The sequence below is a fragment of the Tenrec ecaudatus genome, chromosome 3 (genome assembly GCF_050624435.1).
Source record: "Tenrec ecaudatus isolate mTenEca1 chromosome 3, mTenEca1.hap1, whole genome shotgun sequence".
Taxonomy (NCBI): domain Eukaryota; kingdom Metazoa; phylum Chordata; class Mammalia; order Afrosoricida; family Tenrecidae; genus Tenrec; species Tenrec ecaudatus.
This window is the reverse complement of record NC_134532.1, coordinates 115,042,327-115,069,264: the sequence shown is the minus strand read 5'-3', so window position 1 is coordinate 115,069,264 and position 26,938 is coordinate 115,042,327. Positions and strand designations below refer to the sequence as shown.

General features: G+C 42.3%; 1 protein-coding gene across 3 annotated transcripts in view; it reads right to left on the bottom strand.

Annotated features, from left to right (window-relative positions):
* Positions 1 to 4,236: 4,236 nt before the first annotated feature.
* TBCK (TBC1 domain containing kinase) overlaps positions 4,237 to 26,938 on the bottom strand; it is a 197,263-nt gene continuing 174,561 nt past the window's right edge. For 2 of the 3 annotated variants that reach the window (XM_075543954.1, XM_075543957.1), the window contains exon 26: positions 4,237 to 6,050. In XM_075543954.1, the coding sequence (XP_075400069.1) occupies positions 5,940 to 6,050 (111 nt within the window). In that variant the 3' untranslated portion in view covers positions 4,237 to 5,939. The remainder of the gene's footprint in view (positions 6,051 to 26,938) is intronic. The other variant, XM_075543955.1, reaches the window with a different exon arrangement.

The window sequence follows — 26,938 nt, the reverse complement described above, 5'->3', positions numbered from 1 at the left end:
TCACTTCCAATGAGTGGATGCCAACACACAGGGCCCCTACAGAACAGAGTAGAATGGTCCCTGTGAGCTTCCAAGACTGTAACTCATGATGGGAGGAGAAAGCCCATCATTCTCTCCAGGAACAGTGGTGGTTTTGAACTGCTGACTTTTCAGTGAGCAGTCCAGCACATAACCCACTCTGTGACCAGGGCTCCTCCATAACCGTATAGATGTCATCAGAGTACAAAAGAGTGCTCGTATAAATCACCCAAAGTGAACAGGTTTCAGCAAGATCCGGATTAAGAGCAGACAATAAAGGACTCCGCTGCCCATTTTGGAGGAACAAGTCCTTGAAAACTTTGTGTATAACTTTGAAGCAGAACATTGTCAAAGTCACTGCCAGAAATGGGTAGTGAGGTCTGAGGGCATGTGAAATGTGACTTAAGATTAGCTGATTTATTGGAGGGGAGTTGATTATGGTGACATGTGTTAGAGTGGAGCTTTTAGGATCTTCATTTGCTGATGGCAAAGAGAAAGCACTGCCAACATATTAAATTAAGAAAACAGAAAGTGGTCAAAAATGAAATGAGTATCATAAAGATAGATATTCTAGGCATCAGTGAGTTGAAATGGATTGGTTGGGCTATTCAAAATCAGAAAATCATGATTTACTATGTTGGGAATAACACACTCAAGAGGAATGGTGTGGCATTCATTGTCAGAAAGGACCTTGCTAAACCCTTCATGAGGTACAATGCTGTTTGTGATGTGATTATATCTATCCCTCTTTAAGGAAATTCAATACAACCATTATTCAACTTTATGCGTCAACCACAAAAGCTAGGTATGAAGTTAAAAGAATTCTATCAACATCTTCAGTCTGAAATTGATTAAACATGCAATTAATATGCATTGATAATTATTGGAAAATTGGAATAGAAATGATGGAAACATAGAGGAAAAGTAGTTGGAAAATAGGGACTTGGTGACAGATGCTGGAGATTGCATGAGAGAACTTTGCAACACCAGCAACTTGTCCTTAGTAAACACTGTTTTTCAACAACAACAAGGGAAACTATACACACAGGCTTCCCCAGATGGAATACATAGAAATCAAATTCACTAAATCTGGGGGACAATGGAGAAGGTCTATGTCAGCAGTTGAAACCAGACCAGCGGCTGCCTGTGGAACAGATCATAAATTGCTCATATTTATGTTCAGGATAAAGCTGAAGAAAATTAAAAGAAGTTCACAAGAGCCAAAATACAACCTTGAGTATATCCCACCTGAATTTCAAGACCAGATTTGATGTGTTGAACACTAATGACAGAGGATCTCTGGGAGGACATCAAGAGCATCATTCGTGAGGAGAGCAAAAGGTCATTATAAAGACAGGAAAGAAAAGAAAGATCAAAGTGGATGTCAGAAGCGACTGAAACTTGCTTTTAATTGTAGAGTAGCTAAAGCAAATGGAAGAAAGGAGGAAGTCAAAGAGTTGAGCAGAAAATTTCAAAGGAAAGCTCTAAAAGACAAAGTCAAATATTATAATGAAATGTGAAAAGACCTAGAATTAGAAAACCCAAAGGGAAGAACACATTCAGCACACCTGAAGCTAAAATCACCAAAGAAAAAATTCAAGCCTCGAGTTACAATCTTGAAAGATTCTATGGGGAAAATATTAAATTATACAGAAGCATCAAGAGAAGATGGGAAGCGTAAACAGTCACAGTACCAAAAAGAATGAGTTGACCGTCCACCACTTCAGGAGGAAGCACCTGAGCAAGAAACCCCAGTGTTGAAAGAAGAAGTTCATGCTGCACTGACAGCGTTAGCCAAAAAAAAAAAGGCTCCAGGAACTGAAAGCTCACCAAGCACTGGAAGCACTCATTTGCCGATGCCAGAAAATTTAGAAGACAGCTTTTTTTTTGCATTGGGTCAAAAGGGGGAGCTGATTACAAGGATCTACATATGACCTCCTCCCTGGGGGATGGACAACAGAAAAGTGGGTGAAGGGAGATGCCAGACAGGGAGAGAGATGACAAAAAAAATTTATAAGTTATCAAGGACTCATGAGGGAGGGGGGAGCAGGGAGAGAGGGGGAAAATGAGGAGCTGATACCAAGGGCTCAAGTAGAAAGAAAATGTTTTGAGAATGATGATGGCAATAAATGTACAAATGTGCTTGACACAATGGATGTATGTATGGATTGTGATAAGAATTGTATGAGCCCCGATAAAATGATTAAAAGAGAATGGCAACATATGTACAAATATGCTTTATACAATTTATGTATGGATTGTTATAAAAGCTGTAGGAGCCCCAATAAATTATCTTTTAATAAAAGATTAATAAAAAGCTTCCAAAAAAGAATGCTCCAACCTTAGAACTATATCATTGGTATTGCATATAAGTAATTTTTTGCTTAGGATCATCATCCAACAATGGTTGCAGCAGGACATTGATAGGGAATTGCCATCAATTCAAGCCATCATTGCTGATGTCAGTGAATCTTGGCTCTGGTCAGAGAATACCAGAAAGAGGTCTACTTGTGTTTCTTTGACTGTGTGGACCCTAATAAGCTGTGGATGACTGTGAGAAGAATGGGAAATTCCAGAACCCTTCATCGCACTCCTGAGGGAATCGTAAATGGATTAAGCGGCAGTTGTGCAAACAGATCAAGGGCACCCTGTACGGTTTAAAATCAGGAAAGGCATGAGTTGGGGCTGTATTCCCTTACCATATTTATTCAATCTGTCTGCTGAGTAAATCATCACAGATGCTGGATGATATGAAGAGTGCAGCATCAGGGCTGGAGGAAGACTTAGTAACAACCTGAGCTATTCAGATGACATAACCTTGCTTGCTGAAAGTGTGGTGGAAATGAAGCACTTACTGAGGAAGATCAAGGCCTGTGGCCTTCAGTATGGACTACAACTCAATGCAAGCAAGACCAAAATCCTCATAAATGGAGCCAGCGTAATATGATAAATGGGGAAAAGGCTGAAGTTGTTAAAGGATTTTGTGTTGCTTAGATCCACAAACAATCCCCATGGAAAGAGCAGTCACGAGATCACAGGCACATTGCAGTAGGTAAGCCTGCTGAATAAGGCCTCTTTAGGGCATCGAAAAGCAAGGATGTTACTTTGAGGACTAAGGTGTGCCTGACCCAAACCATGATACCCTCCATCACGTCATGTCCATGTGGAAGTTGGACATTGAATAAGGTAAGTTGAAGAATTGATACATTTGAATTGTGGTTCTGGAGAAAAATATCAAAAATTCCATGGACTGCTAAAAGGACAAACTGATCTGTATCAGAAAAAGTAAGGCCTGAGGCAAGTACGGCAAGACTTCGTCTTACGTCGCTGGAGCATGGAGTCAGGAGAGATCAGCCCCCGGAGAAGGACGGTATGTTTGGTAATAAAGGGAGAGGATGGAGAAAAAGAGGAAGGAAGTCCATGAGATGGGCCGACACAGTGGCTGCAGCGGTGGCGCGGACACAGGACCAAATGGGAGGATGGCCCGCGCCGGGGGTGTTTCCTTCTGCTGTCCGTGGGGCCACTGCGGGTTGGAGCCGACTTGATGGCACCTTACAATCCTCCGTCCTTCTCTCCTCTTCTGCCTCAGGAAGGCACCGTGAAGATGAAGAATCACTCTTTCTGAAATTATTATCAGGCCTGTTTTCTGACTATTGTCAGTAAATAATCAAAGGCCAGAAAAAAAACCAAAACAGTAATTGCTACAAGAGGAATTAATGATATTTCACAAACCAGAGAATAATGGTCTAAAAAAGCTATTTGAGACATCTTTGTAAAATCATATTTTCTCATTCATTTTCATACTTTTTCTTTGAATACTGCAGAAGTCACAGAGTAATCAAGCTTTTAATGATATCAGTGCTTTGTGCATTACAGTTACCCAGAACATGTTTGTGAAATGCCAGAATATAGAGTTTAATTAATAATTCATATAAAGAAACACAGGCCCTAGAATAAGCGATATCCACATGCAAGAGAATGCAGTTGAACAATCTCACACTATATACTAAGATTAAATCAAGGATTTGGTGTAATGATGGATGGCTACTAATAGGTTTCTTTCTCAGGTGATGAAACTACCCTGGAATCAGATATTAGTGAGGATCACACACCTTTGCGAATATGCTAGAAACCATGAAACTGTACAATTTCGAAGGGTGAAGTTTATAGCAGGATACAGAAAATATATTTCAATTAAAAAAAGATAAAAAATAAGCTCAAAATAAAACAAGCAAAGCATCAATAAAATCAACAAAAACAAGGCCCAGAAAGTTGATTTTAAGCATTTCACTGACAGGTGTGCTTGTTATCTTAGCACTGAGGTAGAGTATGAAAAAAATGAGTGAACACTTTTTTTTTGTAAAAACAAACGGAAGATGGTTAAAGACACACTTTTATTGTAATTTTCAGATGCATTATTTTTCACATTTCTGAAGTAGAAAGACAACTTATAATTTATGGAATCTTTTAGTTGATTTTTTTTGGTAATACAAACAATGACATCATGGATTAGCGTATTCAACGTGTGTTGTATTTAATGTGCAGAAGGCTATGGCAGAGGCTGGTCACTGTCTCCCAGTTTGTGTTATCTTCTTCCTGTACAGCAGGAGGATTATTAGCGAGGCCCATGGCCACCCAGCCAATGATTATTTTCTTGGTGCCCCTTGCAACTAGACGTGCCATATACCTATTGGCCAGATGGAAGCGAGCAGAAATACCAAGTGCAACTTCTGCTTTGTGCCTTTAAAGGGAAGGTGCAGGCTCCCTCCTCCTCTTCTGCCCTGTTGGCTTTTTTCTTCCCTCTATCTTTCCTGTGCTTTCTTTCTTTGCCCCCTTTCTTCCTGGGTTATAGATGAGATGGTGGGAACTGCGCAGCCGTATTCATTCATGAGTCATGTATTGAGCGTCATAAAGTAAGGAGAGAAGATATGTGAATCCTTATCGGTTCTGAGGTCAAGACACTCACCTCCAATGCCAGATTGACTCTGTAGACTTCTTACATGAAAGAGAAGTAGACTTCATTTGAAACGTTCTGCTATAGAAGCTGAAGAGATATTCTTTCAAATAGAAATGGCCTCTGACATTTGTTTTTCTGGAGGTAATCAATTAATTTTTCTGTAATGGGAATAATTCTGTTCTTTCTCTCTCTCTCTCCACACACACACACACACGCACGCACGCACGCACGCACGCACGCACGCACGCACGCACGCACGCACGCACGTTGGAGTGGTTGGTGGGTTTGAATTCCTAGCCTAGGGGTTGGCAGATTTTCTGGAGGTAATCGATTACTTTTTTCTGTAATGGGAATCATTGTGTTCTCTCTCTCTCTCTACACACACACACACACACACACACACACACACACACGATTGAGTGGTTGGTGGGTTTGACTTCCTAGCCTGGTGGTTGGCAGTCCAAGGCTTACCTTACCAGATGCCATCAGGGCTCTTCTCCCCAAGCATGACATTTATTAATCAGGAATGTATTGTGAACCAAAGCCTTTTACTTTTCAGTGCCTTGGAATGAAGATGGTTCTAGCTTATAGTCAGTCTGTAATTCTAAACACTACCTTTCTTAGAACTGCCTGTTCAGAGTAATGGAGAACAGTTTTTTTCACTGCAACCGAGGTTTCTTGATAATGCTAAATCTACCTTGTCAGCGGAATTTCTCTGGCTTTGTGTGGCAGTGTGGTAAAAAGCCATGATCAGATTTCACTGCTAAGAAAATTTTTTCAGCAACACATGTACAGTCAAGTCTTTTGCATGGACAGCTGAACATGTGGGCCATGAGATAAACACAAAGTCTCACAAGAAGGTTCGGGAAACAACAGTCTGGTGTCTGGGTTGCCTTGGCGGGGAGAGCGCTCTTGTTGAGTGCACACGTCATTCGAGCCTTTCGACAGCCATACTCTTGGTTCTTCATATTTGAGGAGATGGAACGGTGAGGAGGCCTGTGGGTTTGATCTTATTAATGCCACCATCCAGAATACAGATTCTTGGATATTTCATCTTCACAAGATGAGCTGCAAACTGCAAAAGCAAAAAACAAAAAACAGAGTTCAAAATGTATATAGGGTATACAACCTTCTCCCATACTTTCCTTCCTTCCTCATGCTACGAAAAAAACCAAAAACCTACCTCAATGTTTCTATTGCTGTCACTGTTGAATTAATGCATCATTTTAAAGTTTTAACATAAAGCAAATAACTAATATTAAACATAATTTATGTAAGCCATAGAATCCGTAAGCAGCATTAGTTCTTTTTTATACTTTTGAGTAGGCAACAAATACACACAGTAAAAAATCCAAACAGTAAAAACCTATATTGAAAAATTCTTGGGATTATGGTCATCTCAACATTACTGAAATTCAGGTACACTGTCCCAAAGAAGCCCAATAAGCTGGTTCTTTTTGGAGCAGCCACAACGAACAGATTGAGACCATAAGCTTGGAATGAATTTGAAGGACCAATCCAGGTAGACTTTGAGATGCCTAGCACATCAGACGCTGAAAAGGTTTTCAAGACACACAAATACCTTCCTGACTGGCTAATGTCTGTCTATCCAGGATCATTGGTTATCATTCTCCAGTTCTTACACTTCATGATCAAGCAGTCTTGAACTACTTGTCATTCCTCTGATGGACAGGACTGATAATGTTCTGGGTCCTTGTTTGTGCAGGCTGCCCTCTGTTGGGAATATGTTCCTGCCAGTTCCTGCCCCCACCCACCTTGAGTTTCTTCTCCACACCAGCCTCCCATCTGCCTAATCTTTACTTAATTACCTGACTGTTTCTCTAGGAGATGTCTTTGACACTTTAAGCATAGGCCTAGGGTCCTTCTTTTCTGCCCCTAATGTTTCTTCTATGAATTTCTATTTTTGGCCTTACCTACCACATTTACTTAAGTTACCACTTGAGAGCCAGCTTCCTCTCTCAAACTGTAAACTCCTCTAAGACATCGACTATGTTCTATCACTTTGTGTTTCTAGTGCTTGTTATATGAGATAAACCTAAAAATTTATATGTTTTTTGGTGGAGCTAAAGTATGACAAATAACCATTGTTGACAAAATTAAGTTATGTTTTAGAGAAAATTATAAAATAAGGATACTTTTCTTTGGTCCTTTGGCTCTTCTACTTCCATTTTTATTCTTGGTAGCGCCCCATCCCTCCTCCTATTAGATATTTGTATCCTGAATTTCTCTTCAGTGATTCCATCAAAGCCTGCTCCCAGATCCTTCAAGAACAGTTGCCAATAACTGCTTCTTGAAGGTAATGGAGCACTAACAGTTGAACACGAACAGTCTCAAGCTGGAAATGGAGACGTTAGGATTTGAAAGTATCAGTTGAGTGGTTTAGTAAGGATAAGTTCAAAGTCTCACCTTCAGACATTCTATTTTATTGATCCGGACACAGAAGTGTGCCATTTTAAAATAAGCATCGATAGGAAATTTTGAAATAAGTAGTTCATGAACATAATTTTAAGAAACATTATCTTAGGCCAAGAGGACAAAGGTGTTAGTTAGTAGGTGGAATAGATTTTGTTGGAAACTGGGATCTTAGCAATCTTCAAAAACAGCTCTGTAAATGCATATTAGCCGCCCCCTGCCCCTTCTCCATCATGTGTTGCAGTGGCCTTTACTAGTGACTCACATGACCCAGATGGAAATCCTTAATAGCAATTAATGCTGCAAAGAAATAGCTAAGCTGCATTTCAGAAGACGTTGAGTGAGCTAGAAGTAACAAAGTGTGAGTTTTCATATTTCTTTCTTTCTGAGCTACAGTCCTTGAAAGCTGAGACCCCAGTCCTGTGCAGGCGGCATAGACAGATCTTGGTACCATGTGATTACTGCAGCATCTTGGCTTCCTCGTCCTGCACGCATCGCTGCAATTCCTATTTAGGCTTAGCATTTGAGCAAATTCTAAGATAATGATCTTGTGGATAAGCTGTTTTGGTTTTCAGAACGGGAAGTCTCCTGATAATGAACCAGGTGTACTCTTAAATCTGTTGTTGCTTCAGGTTTATAGCTAAGAGCAGTTAGGCGCAGGTCATATCGAAGGACAGCGAGAGGAATGTTTATCTTAGAATAGACTGACATCTCTATGCTTAGAAAACATTAAAGAAACTCTTCCAGGCACACTAAAACATTGTTAACAAAACGATACAGGAATATACATCATACTACTTTGATGTCTATAGCAAAGTAGCACCTACTATAGTATAACAAAAGATTACAGTAGCTCGAGTTTTAATAGGATTGGCTTCCCTAGGATTGGTTTGTAACTACAGGTCGCACCTAAGTCACACGTTCGAAAGTCAGGGACGGGCTGAACTTTCAAACATCGTGGAAGAGAAAAACAGAGTGGAGGAGAGGACTCACTGTACATTTAACTAATCTCTGCTAACCTTTGCTGTGGAGCCGGAGAGTCCCCACCGGGGTTGTAAGGAGCGGCATACTCGGCTGCTGCTGAGCTGGAAAAGGGTGAAAGCTAAGCAGCCAGAAAAGAGCCCTGTGGGACCCTGAGGCCTCTGATCCATGGGAGGTTGAAAAGGAAAAGAAGTGGGGTACAAAGGTATCGTTATGGTTTAGAGACCCCAAAAAGAAGCAAGGCTGTTTGGCTGTTTTGAATACAGAAAGAGAGCAATTATTGAATCTTCTGGTGAGATCATGAGCTCTGCTTCTGTGAGCCTGATTCATGTATCCCTCTGCTTAGTAGTTCCAATCACCCACACTACATCTGGCCCTAACATGGAAGCATGGAGTCCCGTTCCACTCCTCCCAGAGAAACGACTCCTTATCATCTCCAGTCTGTGCTCATTTGTTTGTTCATTCATTTATCAATCAAACATTTTACTGGCACTTCCAAGTCGGCGGAGGAAACTGTGAGGGTCCTCTGTGAGGGTCATTAAGCAGTGTGCTTATTTCAAAAGAGGCCCAGGGCGCTTCTCAATTGCACCGGGGTTGGGGAAGCTGCCTTTTTGCTTTGCTTCTTCATGACTGACTTCAGAAGGGCTGGGGATCCAGTGGGGTACCCACGACAGCTGCACGGATGCTCTGCTCTCCCTGGCTACAGCGGGGCAGCTTAGGAAGGAGAAGCAGGCCAGTGTTGGTGCTGGGAGGCTTTGCACTGGGCGGACGGGAAGGCCACAGTGCAGCAAGGCAGGGGCGAGGCAGAGGAGCAGCATGAGGGATGCTCTTGTCTGTCCGAGTTTTCATGGCTTGATGGAGTCAACACAGAGGGGATTGCACTCTGACTGGCTATAAGCCTAGTGTTGAGACTGCGTGTCCAGCAGCGCAAGCAGCCCAACTTCAACCAAACCATGCATTCTGACTTCTGAGCGTTAGTCCAGGTGGAATGGACAGATGTCCTGTTGGGCCAGAGGCTATTACGTCCTTAAGGATCATCGGGGTGCTTTTAGAGAACAGTGATATCAAGGCCTACTGCCGGCCAATAATACTTTTAATTTATTGGGGTGGAGCTCTGGCACCAGACATTTTAAAAAATGCCACCTGACCCTCTCCCACTCCCAGATAAGTCTAATGTTAACCAGCATCGAGAAATGATTTTTTTAGCTGATTGGATCCACTGACGTCTGATCCCGCACCTGCAATCGTTACCGTCCTGTGTGGAGGGCAAGTCCCTTTGCCCTCGAAGGGCTGCTGTGGTTTGTGAGTCCACATGATGTTTGGGGGCGAGAGGCTTCTTCACATTGCACGGCCACTGAGATCTACAGGGTGCCTTAGCACACAGGGGGCTGGACCTGGCATTTGCTGGGAGCATCTCAGACTGCAGGGGCAGCTGCATTTTCTGTGGGCGGTACTCTCACGGGATCTACATTTTTACCACCTCTGGTGCTGGTTTTCATTTCTAGAGCTCGGGGAGACCCACTTCAGTCAGTACTGGTCGACTTCTGTGGGGGCCACTCCACTCTGCTTCTCTGTTTATCTTGGATCTTGGCTTGGACTACGGGACTGGTGTGTTTGCCCACGTGAAGTCAACTTCTGCTGCAGGAAGAGGATGGCTAGAGGAAAGGGATGTTTGAGCTGCAGCAGAGAAGTGCAGGTCAATGACGGGCAAGGAATCAAAGAGCTGAGGACAAGTAGGTTCAGAGAGCAAAGCAAAGAACACGCTTGGGTTGTTACTTCTGGGCCCCTAGGACACTGGCTTGTAAGAACAGACCGCTTTCAGCCACTGCAAGATCGGGAGGAGGAACACATGGCAGGGCGATCAGAGCACCCGGGTGTGTGACATTTTGGCCTTGAGAGTTTGCAATTCATACTGGATCAAGGTTGCATGGATTGACTTGCATGGATTGACTCGCATCCTGGTGAAACGGAAACGGAGAAGTCTTCTCTTTCCTGCATTATCTGTCCATTACTTTCCTGTCCTAGATAATGCTAAATTTCGGGTAGGAGAACTTTACTTTTGACTAGCATGATGTTGAATAAAGAGCTGGCAGTTATTTGACAATAAACTGTTGCAGTAATTTTATTTTCTTGATTTTACGGATGTGGGTTGATGCTGTGTTAGTCTTATGTACCCTCTTGAACCTCTGGAATGTTGAACCCATGGCAGAAGTGTATTATTTCTGGCACTGTATGACTGGGGCTTGGCTGATATTTCATGCAAATTATGTATCTATTTCCAAGAGTTTGGCTAGACAACTCAGATAAGTATTTGAGATGAGATACAGAATATGGGGAATTTTCCATTCAGAGTACAGTTTACTAGGATGGAAGTGCTATCTCATCCTGACTATTTAAGAGATTTTTTTGGTCCATGATTAAAAGTTTTGACCAGTTGAACTGCCCATTTCAGTGGAAAACAGAAGAGCTGTGAAAATGATCACAAAATAAGTTGTTAGGTGGCAAGAAAAGGAACACCCTCACAACTGTTGTACGTTTAGGCCTCTTGCTGCAGTTACCATGTCAAGCCGGTTCACTAAGGGTCTTGCTCACTGTTGCTGACCCCACGTTAACCCCCAGGATGTCCTTCCTAGAGACAAATCTCTCCTGACGGCTTGTCCAAAGGACCTGAGCCAAAGTCCCACCAAGCTCATTTCTAAGGACTCCTTGCACTATACTTCTGAGGCAGATTTGTTCGCCCTTGTGGAAATCCATGTATATTCTGTATTTTCTACCAAAGCCATAATTAAACTCTTCTATTTCACTAACTACCCTCAATTCAAGTAATTTGGACTGCTATCATTTTGAAATGCTATTTGCTTCAATCATTATTGCAGTGGTCTGTTCCCTGCTGGCTTTCTGTATTTAGATCTCTGATATTGAAATCATTTAAAGATTTAAACACTTTATTAATTAAGGTAGGACACTGGTGTCATAGCAATATATCTCCGAAACAGTGGCTACCTGCTTCTTGAATTTCACTGACAGAAATAAAACCAGCAGTTGGGCAAAGGCAAGGAGGGGAACACAGGGTCAGTAATCATTTTACATGCCATCAACAAAATTGTGACAAGTAAGGAGCAGAACAGGCAATTCTGGGGTATTAATAAGAGTGCTACACACTGGGAAACAGATAGTTGTGCAAGAAGAAAAAAAATATACATATAGTATGTTTACAAGAACAGCCATTGCAGGATGGAGGATTTATGTTTATTTATGGGTAATTACTCTAAACAGTATCTGGGACACTCAGAATCCACAATCTGGTGTATATTAGTCTTGTCAACAATACTTTTAACCAAGTACTTCTTGGAACCCATATTGGGATTAGGAAATTTGATGGTATAAAAGGTTTTGTGGTTTACAAAAACACAAACATTTTTTATATCTTGTTTTGGCAAAGCAGGTTAAAGAAAACACACAAGTACAATGAATTTCTATTTACTCAAAGTCTGGTGTCAATAACTATAATTCAGGGAGAATCATTTCACTTACCCTTCCCAACCTCTTTCCTTTCAAAACAAGGTAAAACAAAATACCAAACAATTTATTATTGTAAATTAGGTGGGAGTGGGAGGGGGCGCTACATTTCAGATCATCAACTTTATATTCAACAGTTCAAATCACTAATCATACCCTCTATTAGTTCCTACCCCACCTGCATCCCACCCCTCCTTGAAATGACTTCTTAAATCATCTGTTTTGACTCTTGCTTCCAATAGTCCTTCTGTAAGCAGGTAAGATGGCGACCGCTTGTCTGTCAGTTTGTTGACTACGGTGACTTGTGTGTCGCTGTGATGCTAGAAGCTATGTCACTGGAGTTCCAGTGCCATCAGGGGCACCTAAAGTGGGAGGTTTCAGAAGAACTTCCAGACTAAGAGGAGAAAAAGAAGAAGGAACAGACCGTTCGCTTCTCAGGACTTAGCTACTAATTAATGCACGGTCTTGAAACACTGTCAGAGACGGGACCAGAAGGAGCTCCTCAGCTTGGAAAGCACTCTAAATATGACAGAGGAAGAGCTGCCTTCTCAGAGCAGGGCCTATCTTATGACATGTATGGAGTAAAGCCTGTGGGAGCAGAGCCCTTGGGACCTTTCTTTGCTGTTAGAGCATGACTCAAAATGAGAAGAAACAGCTGCAAACATAGTTCACAGTAGGGGCTACGGTGTATAAAGTATAACTCTAGGGAAATTGGAAGTCACCAAAATGAAATGCATAGAGATTGATATCTTAGGTGTTCGAGAGCTGAAATGGACTAATATAGACCATGTTACATCAGAAAATCATATGGTTTACTATGCTGGGAGTGAAATAATCAAGAGGAATGGTGTTGTATTTATCTTCAAAAGGACCTTTCAAAATTTATCTTGAAGTACAATGCTGTCTGTGCCAGGATTATATCTATACAAATTCAAGAAAATCCAATCAATACAACTATTATTTATGTACCAACCTCAACAGCTAGTGATGAAGCTGAAGAACTCTGCCAACATCTTCAGTCTGAAATTGACTAAACATGCGATCAAGATGCATTGATTGCTTCTTGATCGCACTGACAATTATTGATATTGCTAATGCATTGATAATTATTGGCAAAGGGAATGCAAAAGTTGGAAACAAAGATGAAGGAAGAGTAGTTGACAAAGATAGCCTTGGAGTAGAAATGAAGCCTGAGATCTCACGTAGGATTTTGAAAAACCAATGACTTCTTCATCACAAAAACTTACTTTCAACAACACAAAAGGCAATTATACATGTGGACATCTCCAAATGGAATATACAGTAAACAAACTGACCACATCTGTGGGAAGAGATAATGGAGACGCTCAGTATTAACAGCAGAAACCAGTCCAGGGCCTGCCTGTGGAACAGACCATCAACTGCTCAGATATAAGTTCAGGTTGAAGTTGAAAAAAATTAAAGCACAAGAGCCAAATTACAACCTTGAGTCTATCCTACCTGAATTTTGAGAACATTTCAAGAACAGATTTGATGCACTGAACACTACTGATAGAAGACCTGATGAGCTGTGGGAGGACATCAAGAACACCATACATAAAGCAAAAGGTCCTTGAAAGGCAAGAAAGAAAGAAAGAAAGAAAGAAAGAAAGAAAGAAAGAAAGAAAGAAAGAAAGGATCAAAGTGGATGTCAGAAGAGACTCTGAAACTTGCTCTGAATCGTAAAGTTGCTAAGGGACATGGAAGAAACGATAAAACGAAGAACTGAGCAGAAAATTTCACAAGGCAGCTTGAGAAGGGAAAGAAAAATATTATAAGGAAATGTGTAACCTAGAGTTAAAAATCCAAAAGGGAAACCCACCCAGCATATATTAAACTGAAAGAACTCAAGAAAACAATCAGTCTAGAGTTGAAATACTAACAGATTCTATGGGCAAAATATTGAGTGATGTATGCAACATCAAAAAAGATGGAAAGAATACAGAGTTACAGTACCAAAAAGAAACAGCTGATATGCCACCATTGTAGGGGTAGCATATGATCAAGAAAGAATGCAGGGAGGAGCTGAAGCTGCACTGAAAGCATGAGCCAAAACGCAAGGCTTCAGGAATTCACAGAATTCCAATGGAAATGCTTCAACACACTGATGTAGCCCCGGAAGCACCTAGGCATCTATGCCAGGAAATTTACAAGACAGCTGCTTGGTTAATTGACTGGAAGAGATCCATATTTGTTTCAAATTCAGAGAAACGGAATTATATGAACAAGAATGTGCATAAAGATTTGAGTAAGACTTATGAACAACTGTGATATGCAGATGACACCATTTTTCTTGCTGAAGGTGAGGAGGACTTGAAGCACTTACTGCTGTAGATCAAGTACTACAACCTTCAGTCTGAATTCAAATTCATTGTAAGGAAGAAAAATTCCTCACAACGAGAACAGTCGGCAACATCATGAAGTTGTCCGGGATCTTGTCTTGCTTGGATCAATGCTCAGGAAAGTAGATATCAAGAGATCAAAAGATGAGTTGCATTAGGTAAATGTACCGCGCAAGGTCGACTGAAAGCAAGGCGGTTACTCTGTACTTTGGACATGCTGTGAGGTGAGAGCAATCCTTGGAAAAGGACATCCTGGTTCATAAAGAGTGGGGAAGCAGGACAGAGGAAACCTGGGCCCAGATGGATTGCTGTGCTGGCTGCATTGATGGGCATCGGCCCAGGACAATAGTGAGGGCGGCCTGGCCCGGCAGTGTGTTGTCCTCTGATCACAGGCTCTGGCACTCACTCAGTGGAGTCCAACACCAACGAGAGTTGAGAAGGAAAGACAAGTCATTAGTTGACTGACGCAGGCTGGGCACTATGGAGAAGAGTGCAGGCATTGCAGGCACTAAGGTAAATCTGAATCAGGGCTCTGCACTTGTTAGCTGCGGGATGAACTGTGTCTCTTGTTAGTTTGTTATGTGGTTTGGCTTTTGCTTAGTCATCTGTTAAATGTGTAATAATAAGCAAATTTGAAAGGATTAATTTAGATATGAAATGACCACTTGACTCATTATATAAGAGCTAGTTTCCTTCGTCTCTGTCTTTCTTCTCTTTCCGTTCCAACACTTGAAAATATATAGATTCAATTTTCAAGCAGACTTGGATGCAAATTGGATGTACATTTAGACTTTATGAGGTAGCAGTAGTTTACCTCAATTTCGTTTAATGTTTACTGGGCTACATAGTCATTTCATAATCAGATGAAAACCTCTCTCTCAAAGAATGGCATATAAGTACTTCACTTTACATGGCATTTCCTTTTAATGGCAGGTGTGTTAGTCCAGGTAGACTAAAGAAAAATTCAAAGACACTCTATTAAACATGGGTATAATAGAGAACTTTACATAAAAGAGCAATTGTTTATTGAGAAAACACCCCAGCCTTGTCCAGATCAAGTCCATAGTCTGATATTAGTCTATATGTCTGATATCAGTCTATAAATTCCTCTTCAGACTCACACAACACATGCAATGATACATGGGAGTGGGAAGATCACAGGCCAGTGGGTGGAAAGTCTTGTGGATCCAGTGGCGGTGGAAACATCTCAGAGCTCCTCCAGCTCTAGGGCCCTAGCTCCATCGGCATATCTACATGCTGCTTGTCATTAGGAACTTCTCGCAGGGAGACAAAGCAGACAGAGTGTGTGTCCCACCTCCAGGAAGATAGGAGTTCCCAGAATCCTCAGGAGAGGGCCATCCCCACACAGAGGCCTCATTGGCAGTGACCTGATTGACAGGTTAGACCACACCCCTTCGCCAGTTGATAGGAGATTATGTAGTTGCCACAGGAGGAATTGAACATACAATTCCTAAGGAATTTAGGAGATCCAATTCCTAAAACCCATGCATGCACTTCAGGTTAAGCAGTTTTCTTTCCTATGAGTTAACTTAATTTTAAAATTCATGATAGTGCCTTATGTTTAGCAAATGACATCGATCACTGTTTAATAATAGCTTGTACTTTCAAACAAGTTCTCTAAATAAGATTTATGTGGAAATTTTCTGTAAAGTTAACATTACAACGAAAAGGAAGACACACTTTCAAATGTCACAAGTCACTTGTAAATAGTTCTTACTCTAATCAAAAATGTTTACTGTCTTATTAGAGGATAAATTCTGCCATCATCAAACATCACCATTCATCCGGACCCATAAAGAGCCTGTGGTACATTTTCCTTTGACCTGTGGCTTTGGGGACCAGAATTCCAGCAACTATCATTTCTTGTGTACACCAGAACACTGGGAACATAGAGCAACATGCGCCAAAGTCACTGGTCATGCTACAGAGTATATGATGCCCTGAAAGAATGCATAGAATACAAACTCGGCTCCAAAACACGGGGCTGTCATGCATGACAGCCAACTTCCAAAGTCCGCAGGTCAAGCGGGAGGGCAACTGGGGTCAGTTTCCGATGCATCCACACACATTCCTGTGGCAGCAAGTAATTAAATGGTGGGCTGGGGAGGGCAGGGTGTGTGCGCGCAGAATAACACAGATTGTGACAAGATCGCTTTCATCCTCTGTGAGGTCATGAATATACATGTCAAAGATTATACCATTCAGTTGATGACAGCAATTTTTTTCTGGATATTACAGATGAGCTCCCTCTTTCTCTTTTGTAAAATGCTTGTATCTTACCACAAAAAGCTTCTAGTAAACATGGTGAAATAGCAGCCCAAATCTAGATTAGGTATTAAGTATTTCAAAGTCTCCTTTACTACATCCACCAACTACACTGCTTCCTACCAGCTCCTACCCACCCCACCCCTACTTGGGATATTTGCTTGTCCTGATTTCTTGTTTACTTTTATTACCAGCAATTCAAAGAGAGAAGCAAAGTGTGCTCTCTAATTCCCAAAGTGCGTTCATCAGTCCTACCAATGTTCAGGCCCTTGACTCACATTAACTCCATTTGCTGGCAGATACGGCCATTGGTCCTCTCCCAACCCCTTTGAAATAATAAAGAGAGGGATGGGGGAAAAATGAGACCAAAACATTCATTTTAAAGTCTAGTATTAAACTATTACCAAGGGAAGGTTTTTGTGATTTTCCATGATATCAATCAGCCCCTGAAGCTCTTGTCCGCTTTCCTGTTTCTGAGCTTTCCAGAAAGTTAGTTCATGGTTCCCCGCCTTCTGCTGTGGTCTCTCGGAAAGTTTTATCCAGAACCAGTTGTGTTCTTTGGCTAAAGAGATGGTGCATTCATTTGATCACTGCGGAGCTGTTCACTTTAATGCTCTCCCTATTGTCCCGCAATATACGGACACAAGAGAGCTTGCCTGCCTGTGCTTATAGGACCCAGAAACAGACCCCGAGAAACACTGCCGAGCCTGTGGTTCCTGGAGGCACAGAAAGGGTCTTAAATGCAAATAAGACCCCACCTACTGTGCTTAAGTCTCTAGCTCAGAGGTCAGCAAATTATAGACACTGTCGGTATATACCTGGGAGCTAAAAATGTGATTGATATTTTTAATGGTAAACACATACACACAAACCAAATCCCATTGCCATTGAGTGGGTTCTGACTTACAGCTACCCCATCTCTGGTTTCTGATACTGTGAATCTTTAGGAGACTCAACAGCCTCACCTTTCTAGCTGGTGGTTTGAACTGCCAACCTTATGGTTAGCAGCCTGACACCTAGCCCACAGGAGTCCTTCATGTATACACAAACTCCAAAATACTATTTCATGACATGAAAACTATGTAAAGTGTACGTGTCAATGTTCATAAATAAAATGTCAGTGTTCAATGTCATTAGAACACAACTGCATTCCTTAGTCCTACTACCGTGGGAGAGCCAGTATTTGCACTAGAGAGCAAACGGCCTGCCTCCGAGGCCTGTCACATTGAATACCCGCCCTTTAGAGACACAGTTTGCCGAGCACATTCCATGGAGACAGCTACTCCAGGCTGCCGAAGGCACAGAGCTGACCATGGGAATCTTCAAAACCACAGCCAGTGTAAAAGAACCACTCTCAAAAGGTCCTAATGGCAACATCTGCGCTGTTACTAAACTTTCCATGTACGGAATGGGAAAGCCAAACTCTTTGACTAAAAACAAGGAAATGCTCCATAAAACAATTTACAGGGATCATTCACTTTAACACCGCAGTAGACAAAAGGTTCTATGGAAAACGTTGTCCAGTGTCCATGGAGAAAGTGGCACTGGGGGAGGTCATGAGCAGTGTATTCTTGGGGCAGGGTTTCAGGGGTGGGAGCTACGTGAGGGGTTACTGCTATTACTACGATCTGATTTAGTACATCACGGCGAAAGAGAAAGGGTCTGAGGGTGGAAAACAGTGTGGGAGTGGGGAGGGGACACTCACTGCAGCTCTTTGCTATATGAGGATTCAAAATTCAATCCACTTGAACCAACGTGGCCCTGCGCCCACAATGTTGCCCACGAGAAAGGGCGCTGAACCAACCTGTGCTTCCCAAGCCCCGTTTCTTCTGTTCCTCATGCTGGAATAGTTTCTGGCAAGTTACTTACTTCTGCTGTGTCTGTCTTGCCCCAGTAATTTTATATATTCATCTAGCTTTCCAAGTTTTCTTTTACTAAGCTACCATGTTAAAAACAGTTGAGGAGAAAGTTAATAAAAAGCAGATTTCATCTAATACAGAGATTCACTTATGTCGCAAGTGTAAACAACCTAAAAGCTGTGACAGCAATGCTGGCATGCTCCGTGCTATTGATAAAGCAGCACCCAGGGCCAGGCTGCTGGGAACCAAATGGGTTCATATAGCGTTCATGGCAGCAAAAGAGAATGGATATCATGGAAAATGAATGTTAATAAAAACAATCAGATTTCTGCCACTGCTATCTCTGAGTTCTAATGTTTTCCCGAGTTTAGTTTGTCTTCTAGTCGTGCTTCAAGCAATACAAGTTTATCAAGTTGACAGTGGTGATGACCCCAAAGGCCACCTGCCTCTGACTAGACTTTCCGTTGCTACGTAACTGCAGCTCTCGTGGGACACCACGTCAACGTGGTCCACACCCCAGCGGAGTGAGAGCTTGTCCAGTGCGCTCATGTCAGAGGATCTGTTTGAAGTGTTCCTAGATCACGTTGTGGACTTGATTTTTAAGGCTGAATCTTCTGGTCTTCAGGGATGACAGCATGTTCCCAAGAATGATCTCCAGGATCATCTCCAGCTCCTTGATCACACATGCCTGGTTAGGATCTTTCTATCAAGGGATCTCAGTACTGTGTTCACAGGTACCCTTCGATAGTACTGACAACCTGCTGACCGACTCACTTCGTGAACTCTGACATGCTGTCTCAGCGTCACCATGGATTCATCACCACGCCATCTTCCTCCAGGAACCATTCTGCAGCACCCACCTGTTGCTCAGGAACTTGGGCATGCAGCTTATCAGATGGTTGGGTAACATGACCTTCTACAGCACCTGGTGACCTTCATGGTGATGGGCATGGTGTTGCCTACATTGCCACCACACAGTAACTGCTCTTGGGCAATCAGCAGGAGGATAAACGTAAGACTCCCTGTTGCTTCGGAACCACCTGACTATCACCACCCTGTCCAGCATCGTGAGAATAAAGTCACAGTTGGTTCCCTCATTTCACAGGCCATTTGTTTTCTCTGGCTGAGCCCCTTGATTCCGTATTGATGAACCCCTTGGGATTCAACCCAATGATGCTACAATCAGTACCTTTTCTGAGGATTTTGACAACATCTATGATGGTGCTGCTTGTGTCCACTAAAACCTATCCAATTTCCCATCGTCCTGCTCTAGGATTTCCTTGTTCGTGGTGCCCAGTGAGGCAGGGGTTTTGGAGCTGTAGTATCGGTCTAGTATGAGAATGTGGGTTCTCCTCCATAGCTTTCACACGGCTCCCACCTGTGACGTGGAGGACTCAAACCTGGCACAGGTGGACATCCTTACAATTACTCTCACAAGATATGCACTTTATTCAGGTACATCTTTATCCAGCATTATGATGATGTGACAATAACAATCCATGTTGGCAGCCAGGCCAATGATCCTGGTGCTCAAAGATACTGGTTTGATAATAGGATACTTGGGTTTCAGATGATAACTCCATTTACTGGTTTATTCAGTATCCTTGATCATCTGGTCCTTCATATCTCCATCTATCCACGTTGATGAACTCATATTGGTTTAAAGGGTGCATCAAAACCAAAGATCTTTCCAATCTTATTGATTCTACCAAGGGAAGCATTCCCAATTTTCTTTAAGACATCTGGCAAAATATTGGGGAAGTTTTGGCCAAGACATCATGGTGATGCAGGGACATGGTCACAGACTTGCGCAGCTGTGCAGCCCATCTATTAGGGTCAGGGGGCAGACCCATAGGTGTTCCTTTGATTTCTTGTCTCCAGAGAGCCCTTCCTGGGCCTTTTGCAACAATGTGCACCTGATATGAGAGTACTCTGTCCACTCTTGCTCTGTCTGCGTGTCTCAGAAAGTACTCTGGGACTTAGATGGGACATGTGAAAAAGAGGGATTGACATGTGGGTGTGGCACAAGGTGGTGGCTTCCTCCACAGCTGTAAAGTGAGGCTGGATGAGGCGCTATAGATTCTCAGTCATAAAATGTTTGAAAAGCTATAAAAATAGGATCTCTATTGCGAGTTTTACTTCATAGGTCTTTCAAAGTATATTATCACCCATTAACTTTACACATAGTTATGTAGAAGATTTTCATTGTTATTACTAAGCCTCCTATGATGTCCAGAAAGTTCAAGTTGCTTTAATATCTACAATGTTTCTTTATAATCTGATATAAAACCACAGACTCAAACATTTGCTGACAAGCAAGGGAAGGAAAAATACAAGAAGAAAGGCAAGTTTATAATCAAAGCCAGTGCCCATGGGTCTAACAAGATCAAGGAAGAATTCTTTGCATATTTGGAACTGATAATAAAGATTAACTTCCCACTCTTGATCTAAATGCTTAATGTACCATTGTAAGGAGGCCTAACACATTTTCTGGCAGGTGAGAGATTTTAGACAAAGAGGTTTAAAAACATCCTAGTAATGTGAATAAGTCGGGTACTAGCTGAAGCCAGAAAGATGGCTGGCGGTGTAGCGGTTATGCATTCAGCAGTTCAAAACAACCAGCCACTCTGGGAGAAAGATGAGGCTTTTTACTCCTGTAAAGAGTTATAGTCGCCGAAACCACAAGGGCAGTTCTATCCTGTCCTCTAGGGTTGCTGTGAATTGAAAAAGAACTCATGGCAGTGAGTTAGAGCTGAGAGCTGAAGCCAGAGCAGTTTACTATCTAGGAAACACATGCTAAACTGGTTTAAAGTTGGAGTCATGTTGTCTCCTTTGAACACATGGGTTAATCCCTGGTGCCTGAGATCAAAGGCTAGAAGCAGAGTACGAGTTAAAGAGAGGAAGGAAGAGATGGGGCTACAGAGAGCAGGGGGCACTGGCAAGCAGTAAGACCACCAGTGAGCACCACAGCATCAAAGAACTTGTTTGGTTAAGGTACCCAGCAGTAACACATGGGAAGAGAGGGTAGGAAGCTCAGCATTACTTAATTTCACTTAATACCAAACTATAGATAACACTGAGAAAAAATGGGAATTCAAGAACACTTAATTGTGCTCATGCAGAACTTGTACATGGATCAGGAGACAGTTGTGCAAATAGAGCAAGGGAATAGTGCATGGCTTAACATCGGGAAAGGTGTGTGTCCGGGCTGTACTCTCTCACCACATTTATTCAATCTATGATGAAAAAAATAATCATAGAAGCTGGATTACATGAAGAATGTGGCACCCTCAGGATCGAGAAAGATTTAGAAACAACGTGCGCGATGTAGATGACAGAACCTTGCTTGCTGAAAGTGAGGAGGATTGAAGCATTTTCTGCTGCAGATCAAAGTTTGCAGCTTTCAGTATGGATTACAACTCAATGTAAAGAAGACCCAAATCCCCACAAGTGGACCAGTAGGTAATATCACGATAAATGGAAAATACTGAGGTTGTCAAGGATTTCTTCTCATTTGGATCTACAGGCAATGCTCTTGGAAGCAGCAGTCAAGAGATCAAAGGACGCGTTGCATTGGGAAACTGCTGCACAAGATCTCTTCAAAGTGTGGAAAACCAAGGGTGTTCTGTCACTTTCAGGACTAACGTACTCCTGACCCCAGCCATGGTAATTTTAGTCCCCTGACATGCATCTGAAACCTGAATATTACCTGAAGAGGATAGGAGTGGAATCTATGCATTCATATTATGGTGCTGCTGAAGAATACTGAACGTATCATGGACTGCCAAAAGAACCACTAATCTGTCTTGGAAGAAGTCCACCCAGAATCCACTTAGAGGCTAAGATGGTGAGACTTGATTTCACATACTTTGGGCATATTGTCAGAAGAGACTAGTCCCTGGAGAAAGACATCATGTTTGGTAAAGTAGCAGGGCAGTTAAAAAGAAGACCTTTGACAAGATGGATCAGCACAGTGCTCCATTGATGAGCTTAATCATAAGAACAATTGCGAGGATGGTACTGGACCAGGCAGCTTTTGTTCTTCTTATACAGGGTTGCTATGAGTCAGAATTGACTCGATGGCACCTAATAGCAACAGGACAAGAGTAGCAGCAATAATAACATATATGCAGATATAAAGAGGTGAATATAGATAGTGTATTTGGTATTTTTCAGGGTTTTTTTTTCCTTTCCTTTGATTTGTTTTAAAGAAAAGCATAGCAACAACTCACAAAACCTGTTATTGTAACTGGTTAAGGCAGGTAGTTTACTGTGCCAACCTGGCCGATAAACACATGTGGAGTTAATTGAAGGGCGAAGGGATAAATGATTCAGTGAACCTCGCCTTTCTAGTTCTCGGGTCTGTTGCTTTCTGATGGTTGGAGCAGGGTGCAGCTGCCTTAACCAGTTCCCTGCTTCAGCTGGAAAGTCTCATTTTCTGCAAGACATCTCTGAGGAGAAGCCAAATGGACCTACCCCAATGGAACCCTGGGTGCTGGAGCAGCCGCGTGGAGACCCCAGCCAGCGCTGAGATGCTTACACCTTCACTGACTCGGCTTTCCTCCTGCAGTCGGCATCATTGCGTCTGTTTTGTGAGCTGGAGGAGGACTTTTGGATTGGTATTGGATATATGGGTTTATGTTGGACTTGTGGGCTTGGGCAGCACTGGGTTGGGATGTTTTCTTGATGCGCACTTAATCTTTATATAAAACTCTCTCTTATACATGGGTTTCTGTGGATTTGTTTCTCTGAAGTATCCAGATCAATACACTGGCCACCATATTTTCAGATGACTATTTCTTTGGATGACTAAGTCCAAGGATAAAACATGTTAAGGGTGAGATGAACTGTTTGCATCTCATATTTTCCAAATGTTAGACAAGACAAAATACCATATATATTCGAGTATAATAAGCCGACCGAATATCAGCTGAGGCACCTAATTTTACCACAAAAATTGCATTTAAAAAAGGGCTGGAAAAACTTGGATTATACAGGAGTATATATGGTAAGAAGCAAAGACTGAAACTTTGATTAGATCGGGGTTGGGGACTAGGGGTAATGATTGTTATATGTTACAAAAGCACACACGCAGTACTAGATATCATTTGAGGTTAGAAATTAAAATGGAAAATCTTTCAATTTTAATAATATGCTCAAGAATATAGGAATTTAAATTGAGTGAGGGAGGGAGGGGAAAAAGAGGAGCTGAAACTAAGGGATCAATAGAAAGTAAATGTCTAGAAAAGAAGGATGGTCAACATATGTACAAATATGCCTGATGCAATTGATGTATAGATTGTGATAAGAATTTTAAGAACCCCCAATAAAATGATCTCTTAATAAAAATTTTTAAAAAATCTGAGCAATGTGCTAAACATGCCCCTTCCTTTGGGTTCATTTAATCAGTAGTATAGTTGATTGTCCCCAGGTGGTACAAATGGTCAACACTCTCAGTGGCTAACTGAGGGGTTGGCAATTTAAAACGAGCTAGAGGCACTTTCAAAAAAATCACCTGGTGATCTGATGCTGAAAAATTAGCCAATATAATTCCTACAGAGCACAGCTCTGTGACACATGTGAGGTCACAGGAGTTGTAAGCAACTCAATGGCAATTTTTGCCCCCAACCTGGACTATCTATGTAGGGCATTTGCTGTTCACCTCCTCCATGGGAGAGCCAGGTTCATTTCCTGGCAAATTGAGATAGAGTTAATTTATATGGCCTTTCTAGCCATAATCCTCTATGTGATCTATTATGAATTCTAGACTTTGCTACGTTAGAGGGTGTTCTCTGTTACAGCACTGGGATGGGATATATTCCAAGCCTCCATGTTAGTAGAGGCTGCGAACCAAGTCACTGCCCTTTGTTTTCTTGGAGATAGGGCCTGCTGGAATCAAAACCATTCCTCTGTCAATGTCATTCCTCTGTGTATAAGAGCCATCTCAAAAGTAGAGGAAAGGGGAAAAAAAATCCAGGACCATCAGAAGAGCCACCACTGAAGCAAGTTCCAAGTCGCTGTCTGGAGCGACGGAGGCTGAGACTAGAGGCACCAGAGGTTGTGGTATGGAGACAATGTGGCAGAGCGAAGAAGCCAGGGTGAGATCAGAGACTAGAGCAAGGAGACCATGAGACAGAACAGAGGAGCAGCTCTGAGACTATGAGACTGTGACAGAGAGCAACAGGTAGACCTTCCGGCCCAAAGAGGCAGAGGCCAAGGTGCCATATTCCCAACAGGTTGAGGATTAGAGAGAGTTGGCTGCTGCCTGAGGAGAGGTACAAGTGTGGACCAAGAGTTAGTTCCTTATGTGTACTGACCCTGACTGGTGGTGACTGCTCAACTTTTCTAATAAGCCCCCTGCAGTAAGTGGCATGGGGGTGGACATACCTGACCCTGTCTGGTTTCCCTTTGGCCATGAGGGAAGAGTCAAACCTGCCTCCACATTGCATCCTACCTTTCCTATTTGGACACAGCCATTCCCCCCATGCCACTCTGCATCTGTGTTCGGTTCGATAATTCTTTGAAATGACAAACAGAACTCACAGACAATACACACAATTAAGGGGGCTTATTAGGGAAGTCAATAGGTCACTATAAGTCAGGATCAGCAAAATATAAGGATGCATTCATTGGCCTCTTCAGGCAGCCACAGGACACTATGGTTCTCAGCCTCTCAGCCCCGTGGTCCTTTGTCCTCATGGGCCAGGAAACCCAACCTGCCTGTCACTCGGTCCTGAAGCTCCATAATCTTAGGCCTGATGAGGAGCAGGGACCCCACAGTTTCAGGGCTGCTCCCCTGAGTCTCTGTGCCAGAGTATGTGATGCATTTGCCTTCAGGGCCCCTGCTGCTTCACACAGAGAGCTTGACAGTGCTCTCCCAAGGTCCTGGAGGTTCCGCTCTCTACAGGTACTTCAAATGGCTCATTCTTACAGCCAGGGCTAGAGGGCAGATGTACTGGTGGGAATGGAAACTGAGCAGTGCCCTCGATTAGTGTTGCTTACATCCTATTTACAGAGTCCCACTTACTCATTTCATGGGAGCCTTGGGTAGAAGAGCCACATGAAGAAATTTCACTCCACCACAGCCCATGATTGTGGGTTTTGTCTCAGAGTTCTACGGGGCCATTTTTAACCCAGTAGAACAGAAGAGTGCCACGGAGGAACGGTTGGTGTCAGAAGGTGGTACAGAAGGATGGTAGGTAGAGGCATGTCAGACCTCCCGCTCATGGTTTAGTATCAGTGTGCTTCATGTGCAGCCATCATATCTGTCGGTGGAGATTTGTGCATTGCTGGGACGCTGAATAAACTTCAGCACAGCTTCCATAATAATATGAGCTGGGAAGAAAACCTGGTGATCTATTTCTGATAATGAAAAGTCTCTATATCAATACCGTCCTACCTGAAACCCATTAGGCAGATGGCTCAGGAGAGGGCAACATTCCATTTGGCGGTGCAGGGGACCACCATGAAACAGGGCAACAGTAACACATTATCTCTAACTCCCCCAATTATTTATGCCTTAAAGCCAAGACTCACAGACTTGCATTCTGGGGTTGACTCAGTTTTGCGAGAGGTCCGCTTTTGTGAGGTATTCTCAATTTGCCATATTGACATGCTTTCCTTCTATACTAAGGGAATTAAACTCCAGTTTGGCCACCAACGATGGCGTTTCCTATATGAGTTTTAACAATATTATCCCAGCTGTTCACTCAAAATGTGACACAATTAAGGTCTGAATTCACTTTGCACTGTTTTGATATGAAGGCCCTCCTACACCTGTAAATCTTACCATAGGGCATGGAATGCCTCTGTTTGGCTTGGCAAACTCGACTCCACTGTAAGCACAAGGTCAACACAAAATCCGAGTTTCGGGCTACCCTTGGGCAGTGGTTCACACCGCAGACATTCTGGGCTCCCTGCACTCGAGGAGATCTATTTTGACTTTCCTTCATGCCAGGAGAACTTTGTTCACGGCACACCTGGATATGCTTGATTAGACCAAAGCTAACTGCTTTCTTTAACCTTTAGGGTAAGGTGAGCTAAAGATAAATTGACAAGTGGCATTTATCAGGACTTATTCCCAGTTCAGAGAAGCCTCTATGTGAGATCATAATTAAACAAAAATCTTCGTAGTCAGCCTTTGCCCTATTCTGGAGGACAGCAATGCTTTGTCTAGATAAGAAATAACACATTTTGACGGCCTGCTAAGGTGTTTAAGCTAAGCTAAATACAAAAGGCTTAGCACAGAATTAATGCAAAGAAAGCATGTAAGAGAAATAAATGGTAATCTATTATGATTGTAAATGGTTAATTAATCTGTAATTAAAATGGTATCATATATCTTCTGATTATAGTTATTCAGGCATATGAATAAGCAAAATAGATTCTTAGATCTATTGTCTTTATGTGATTTTAGAGACAATATATTCATTATATCTAGTCATTGTAATTTATCCATATTTGTATTATAAAAGAGAATTCAGTCCTAATTTGTATATTATATGGATAATTTTAATAATATAAAT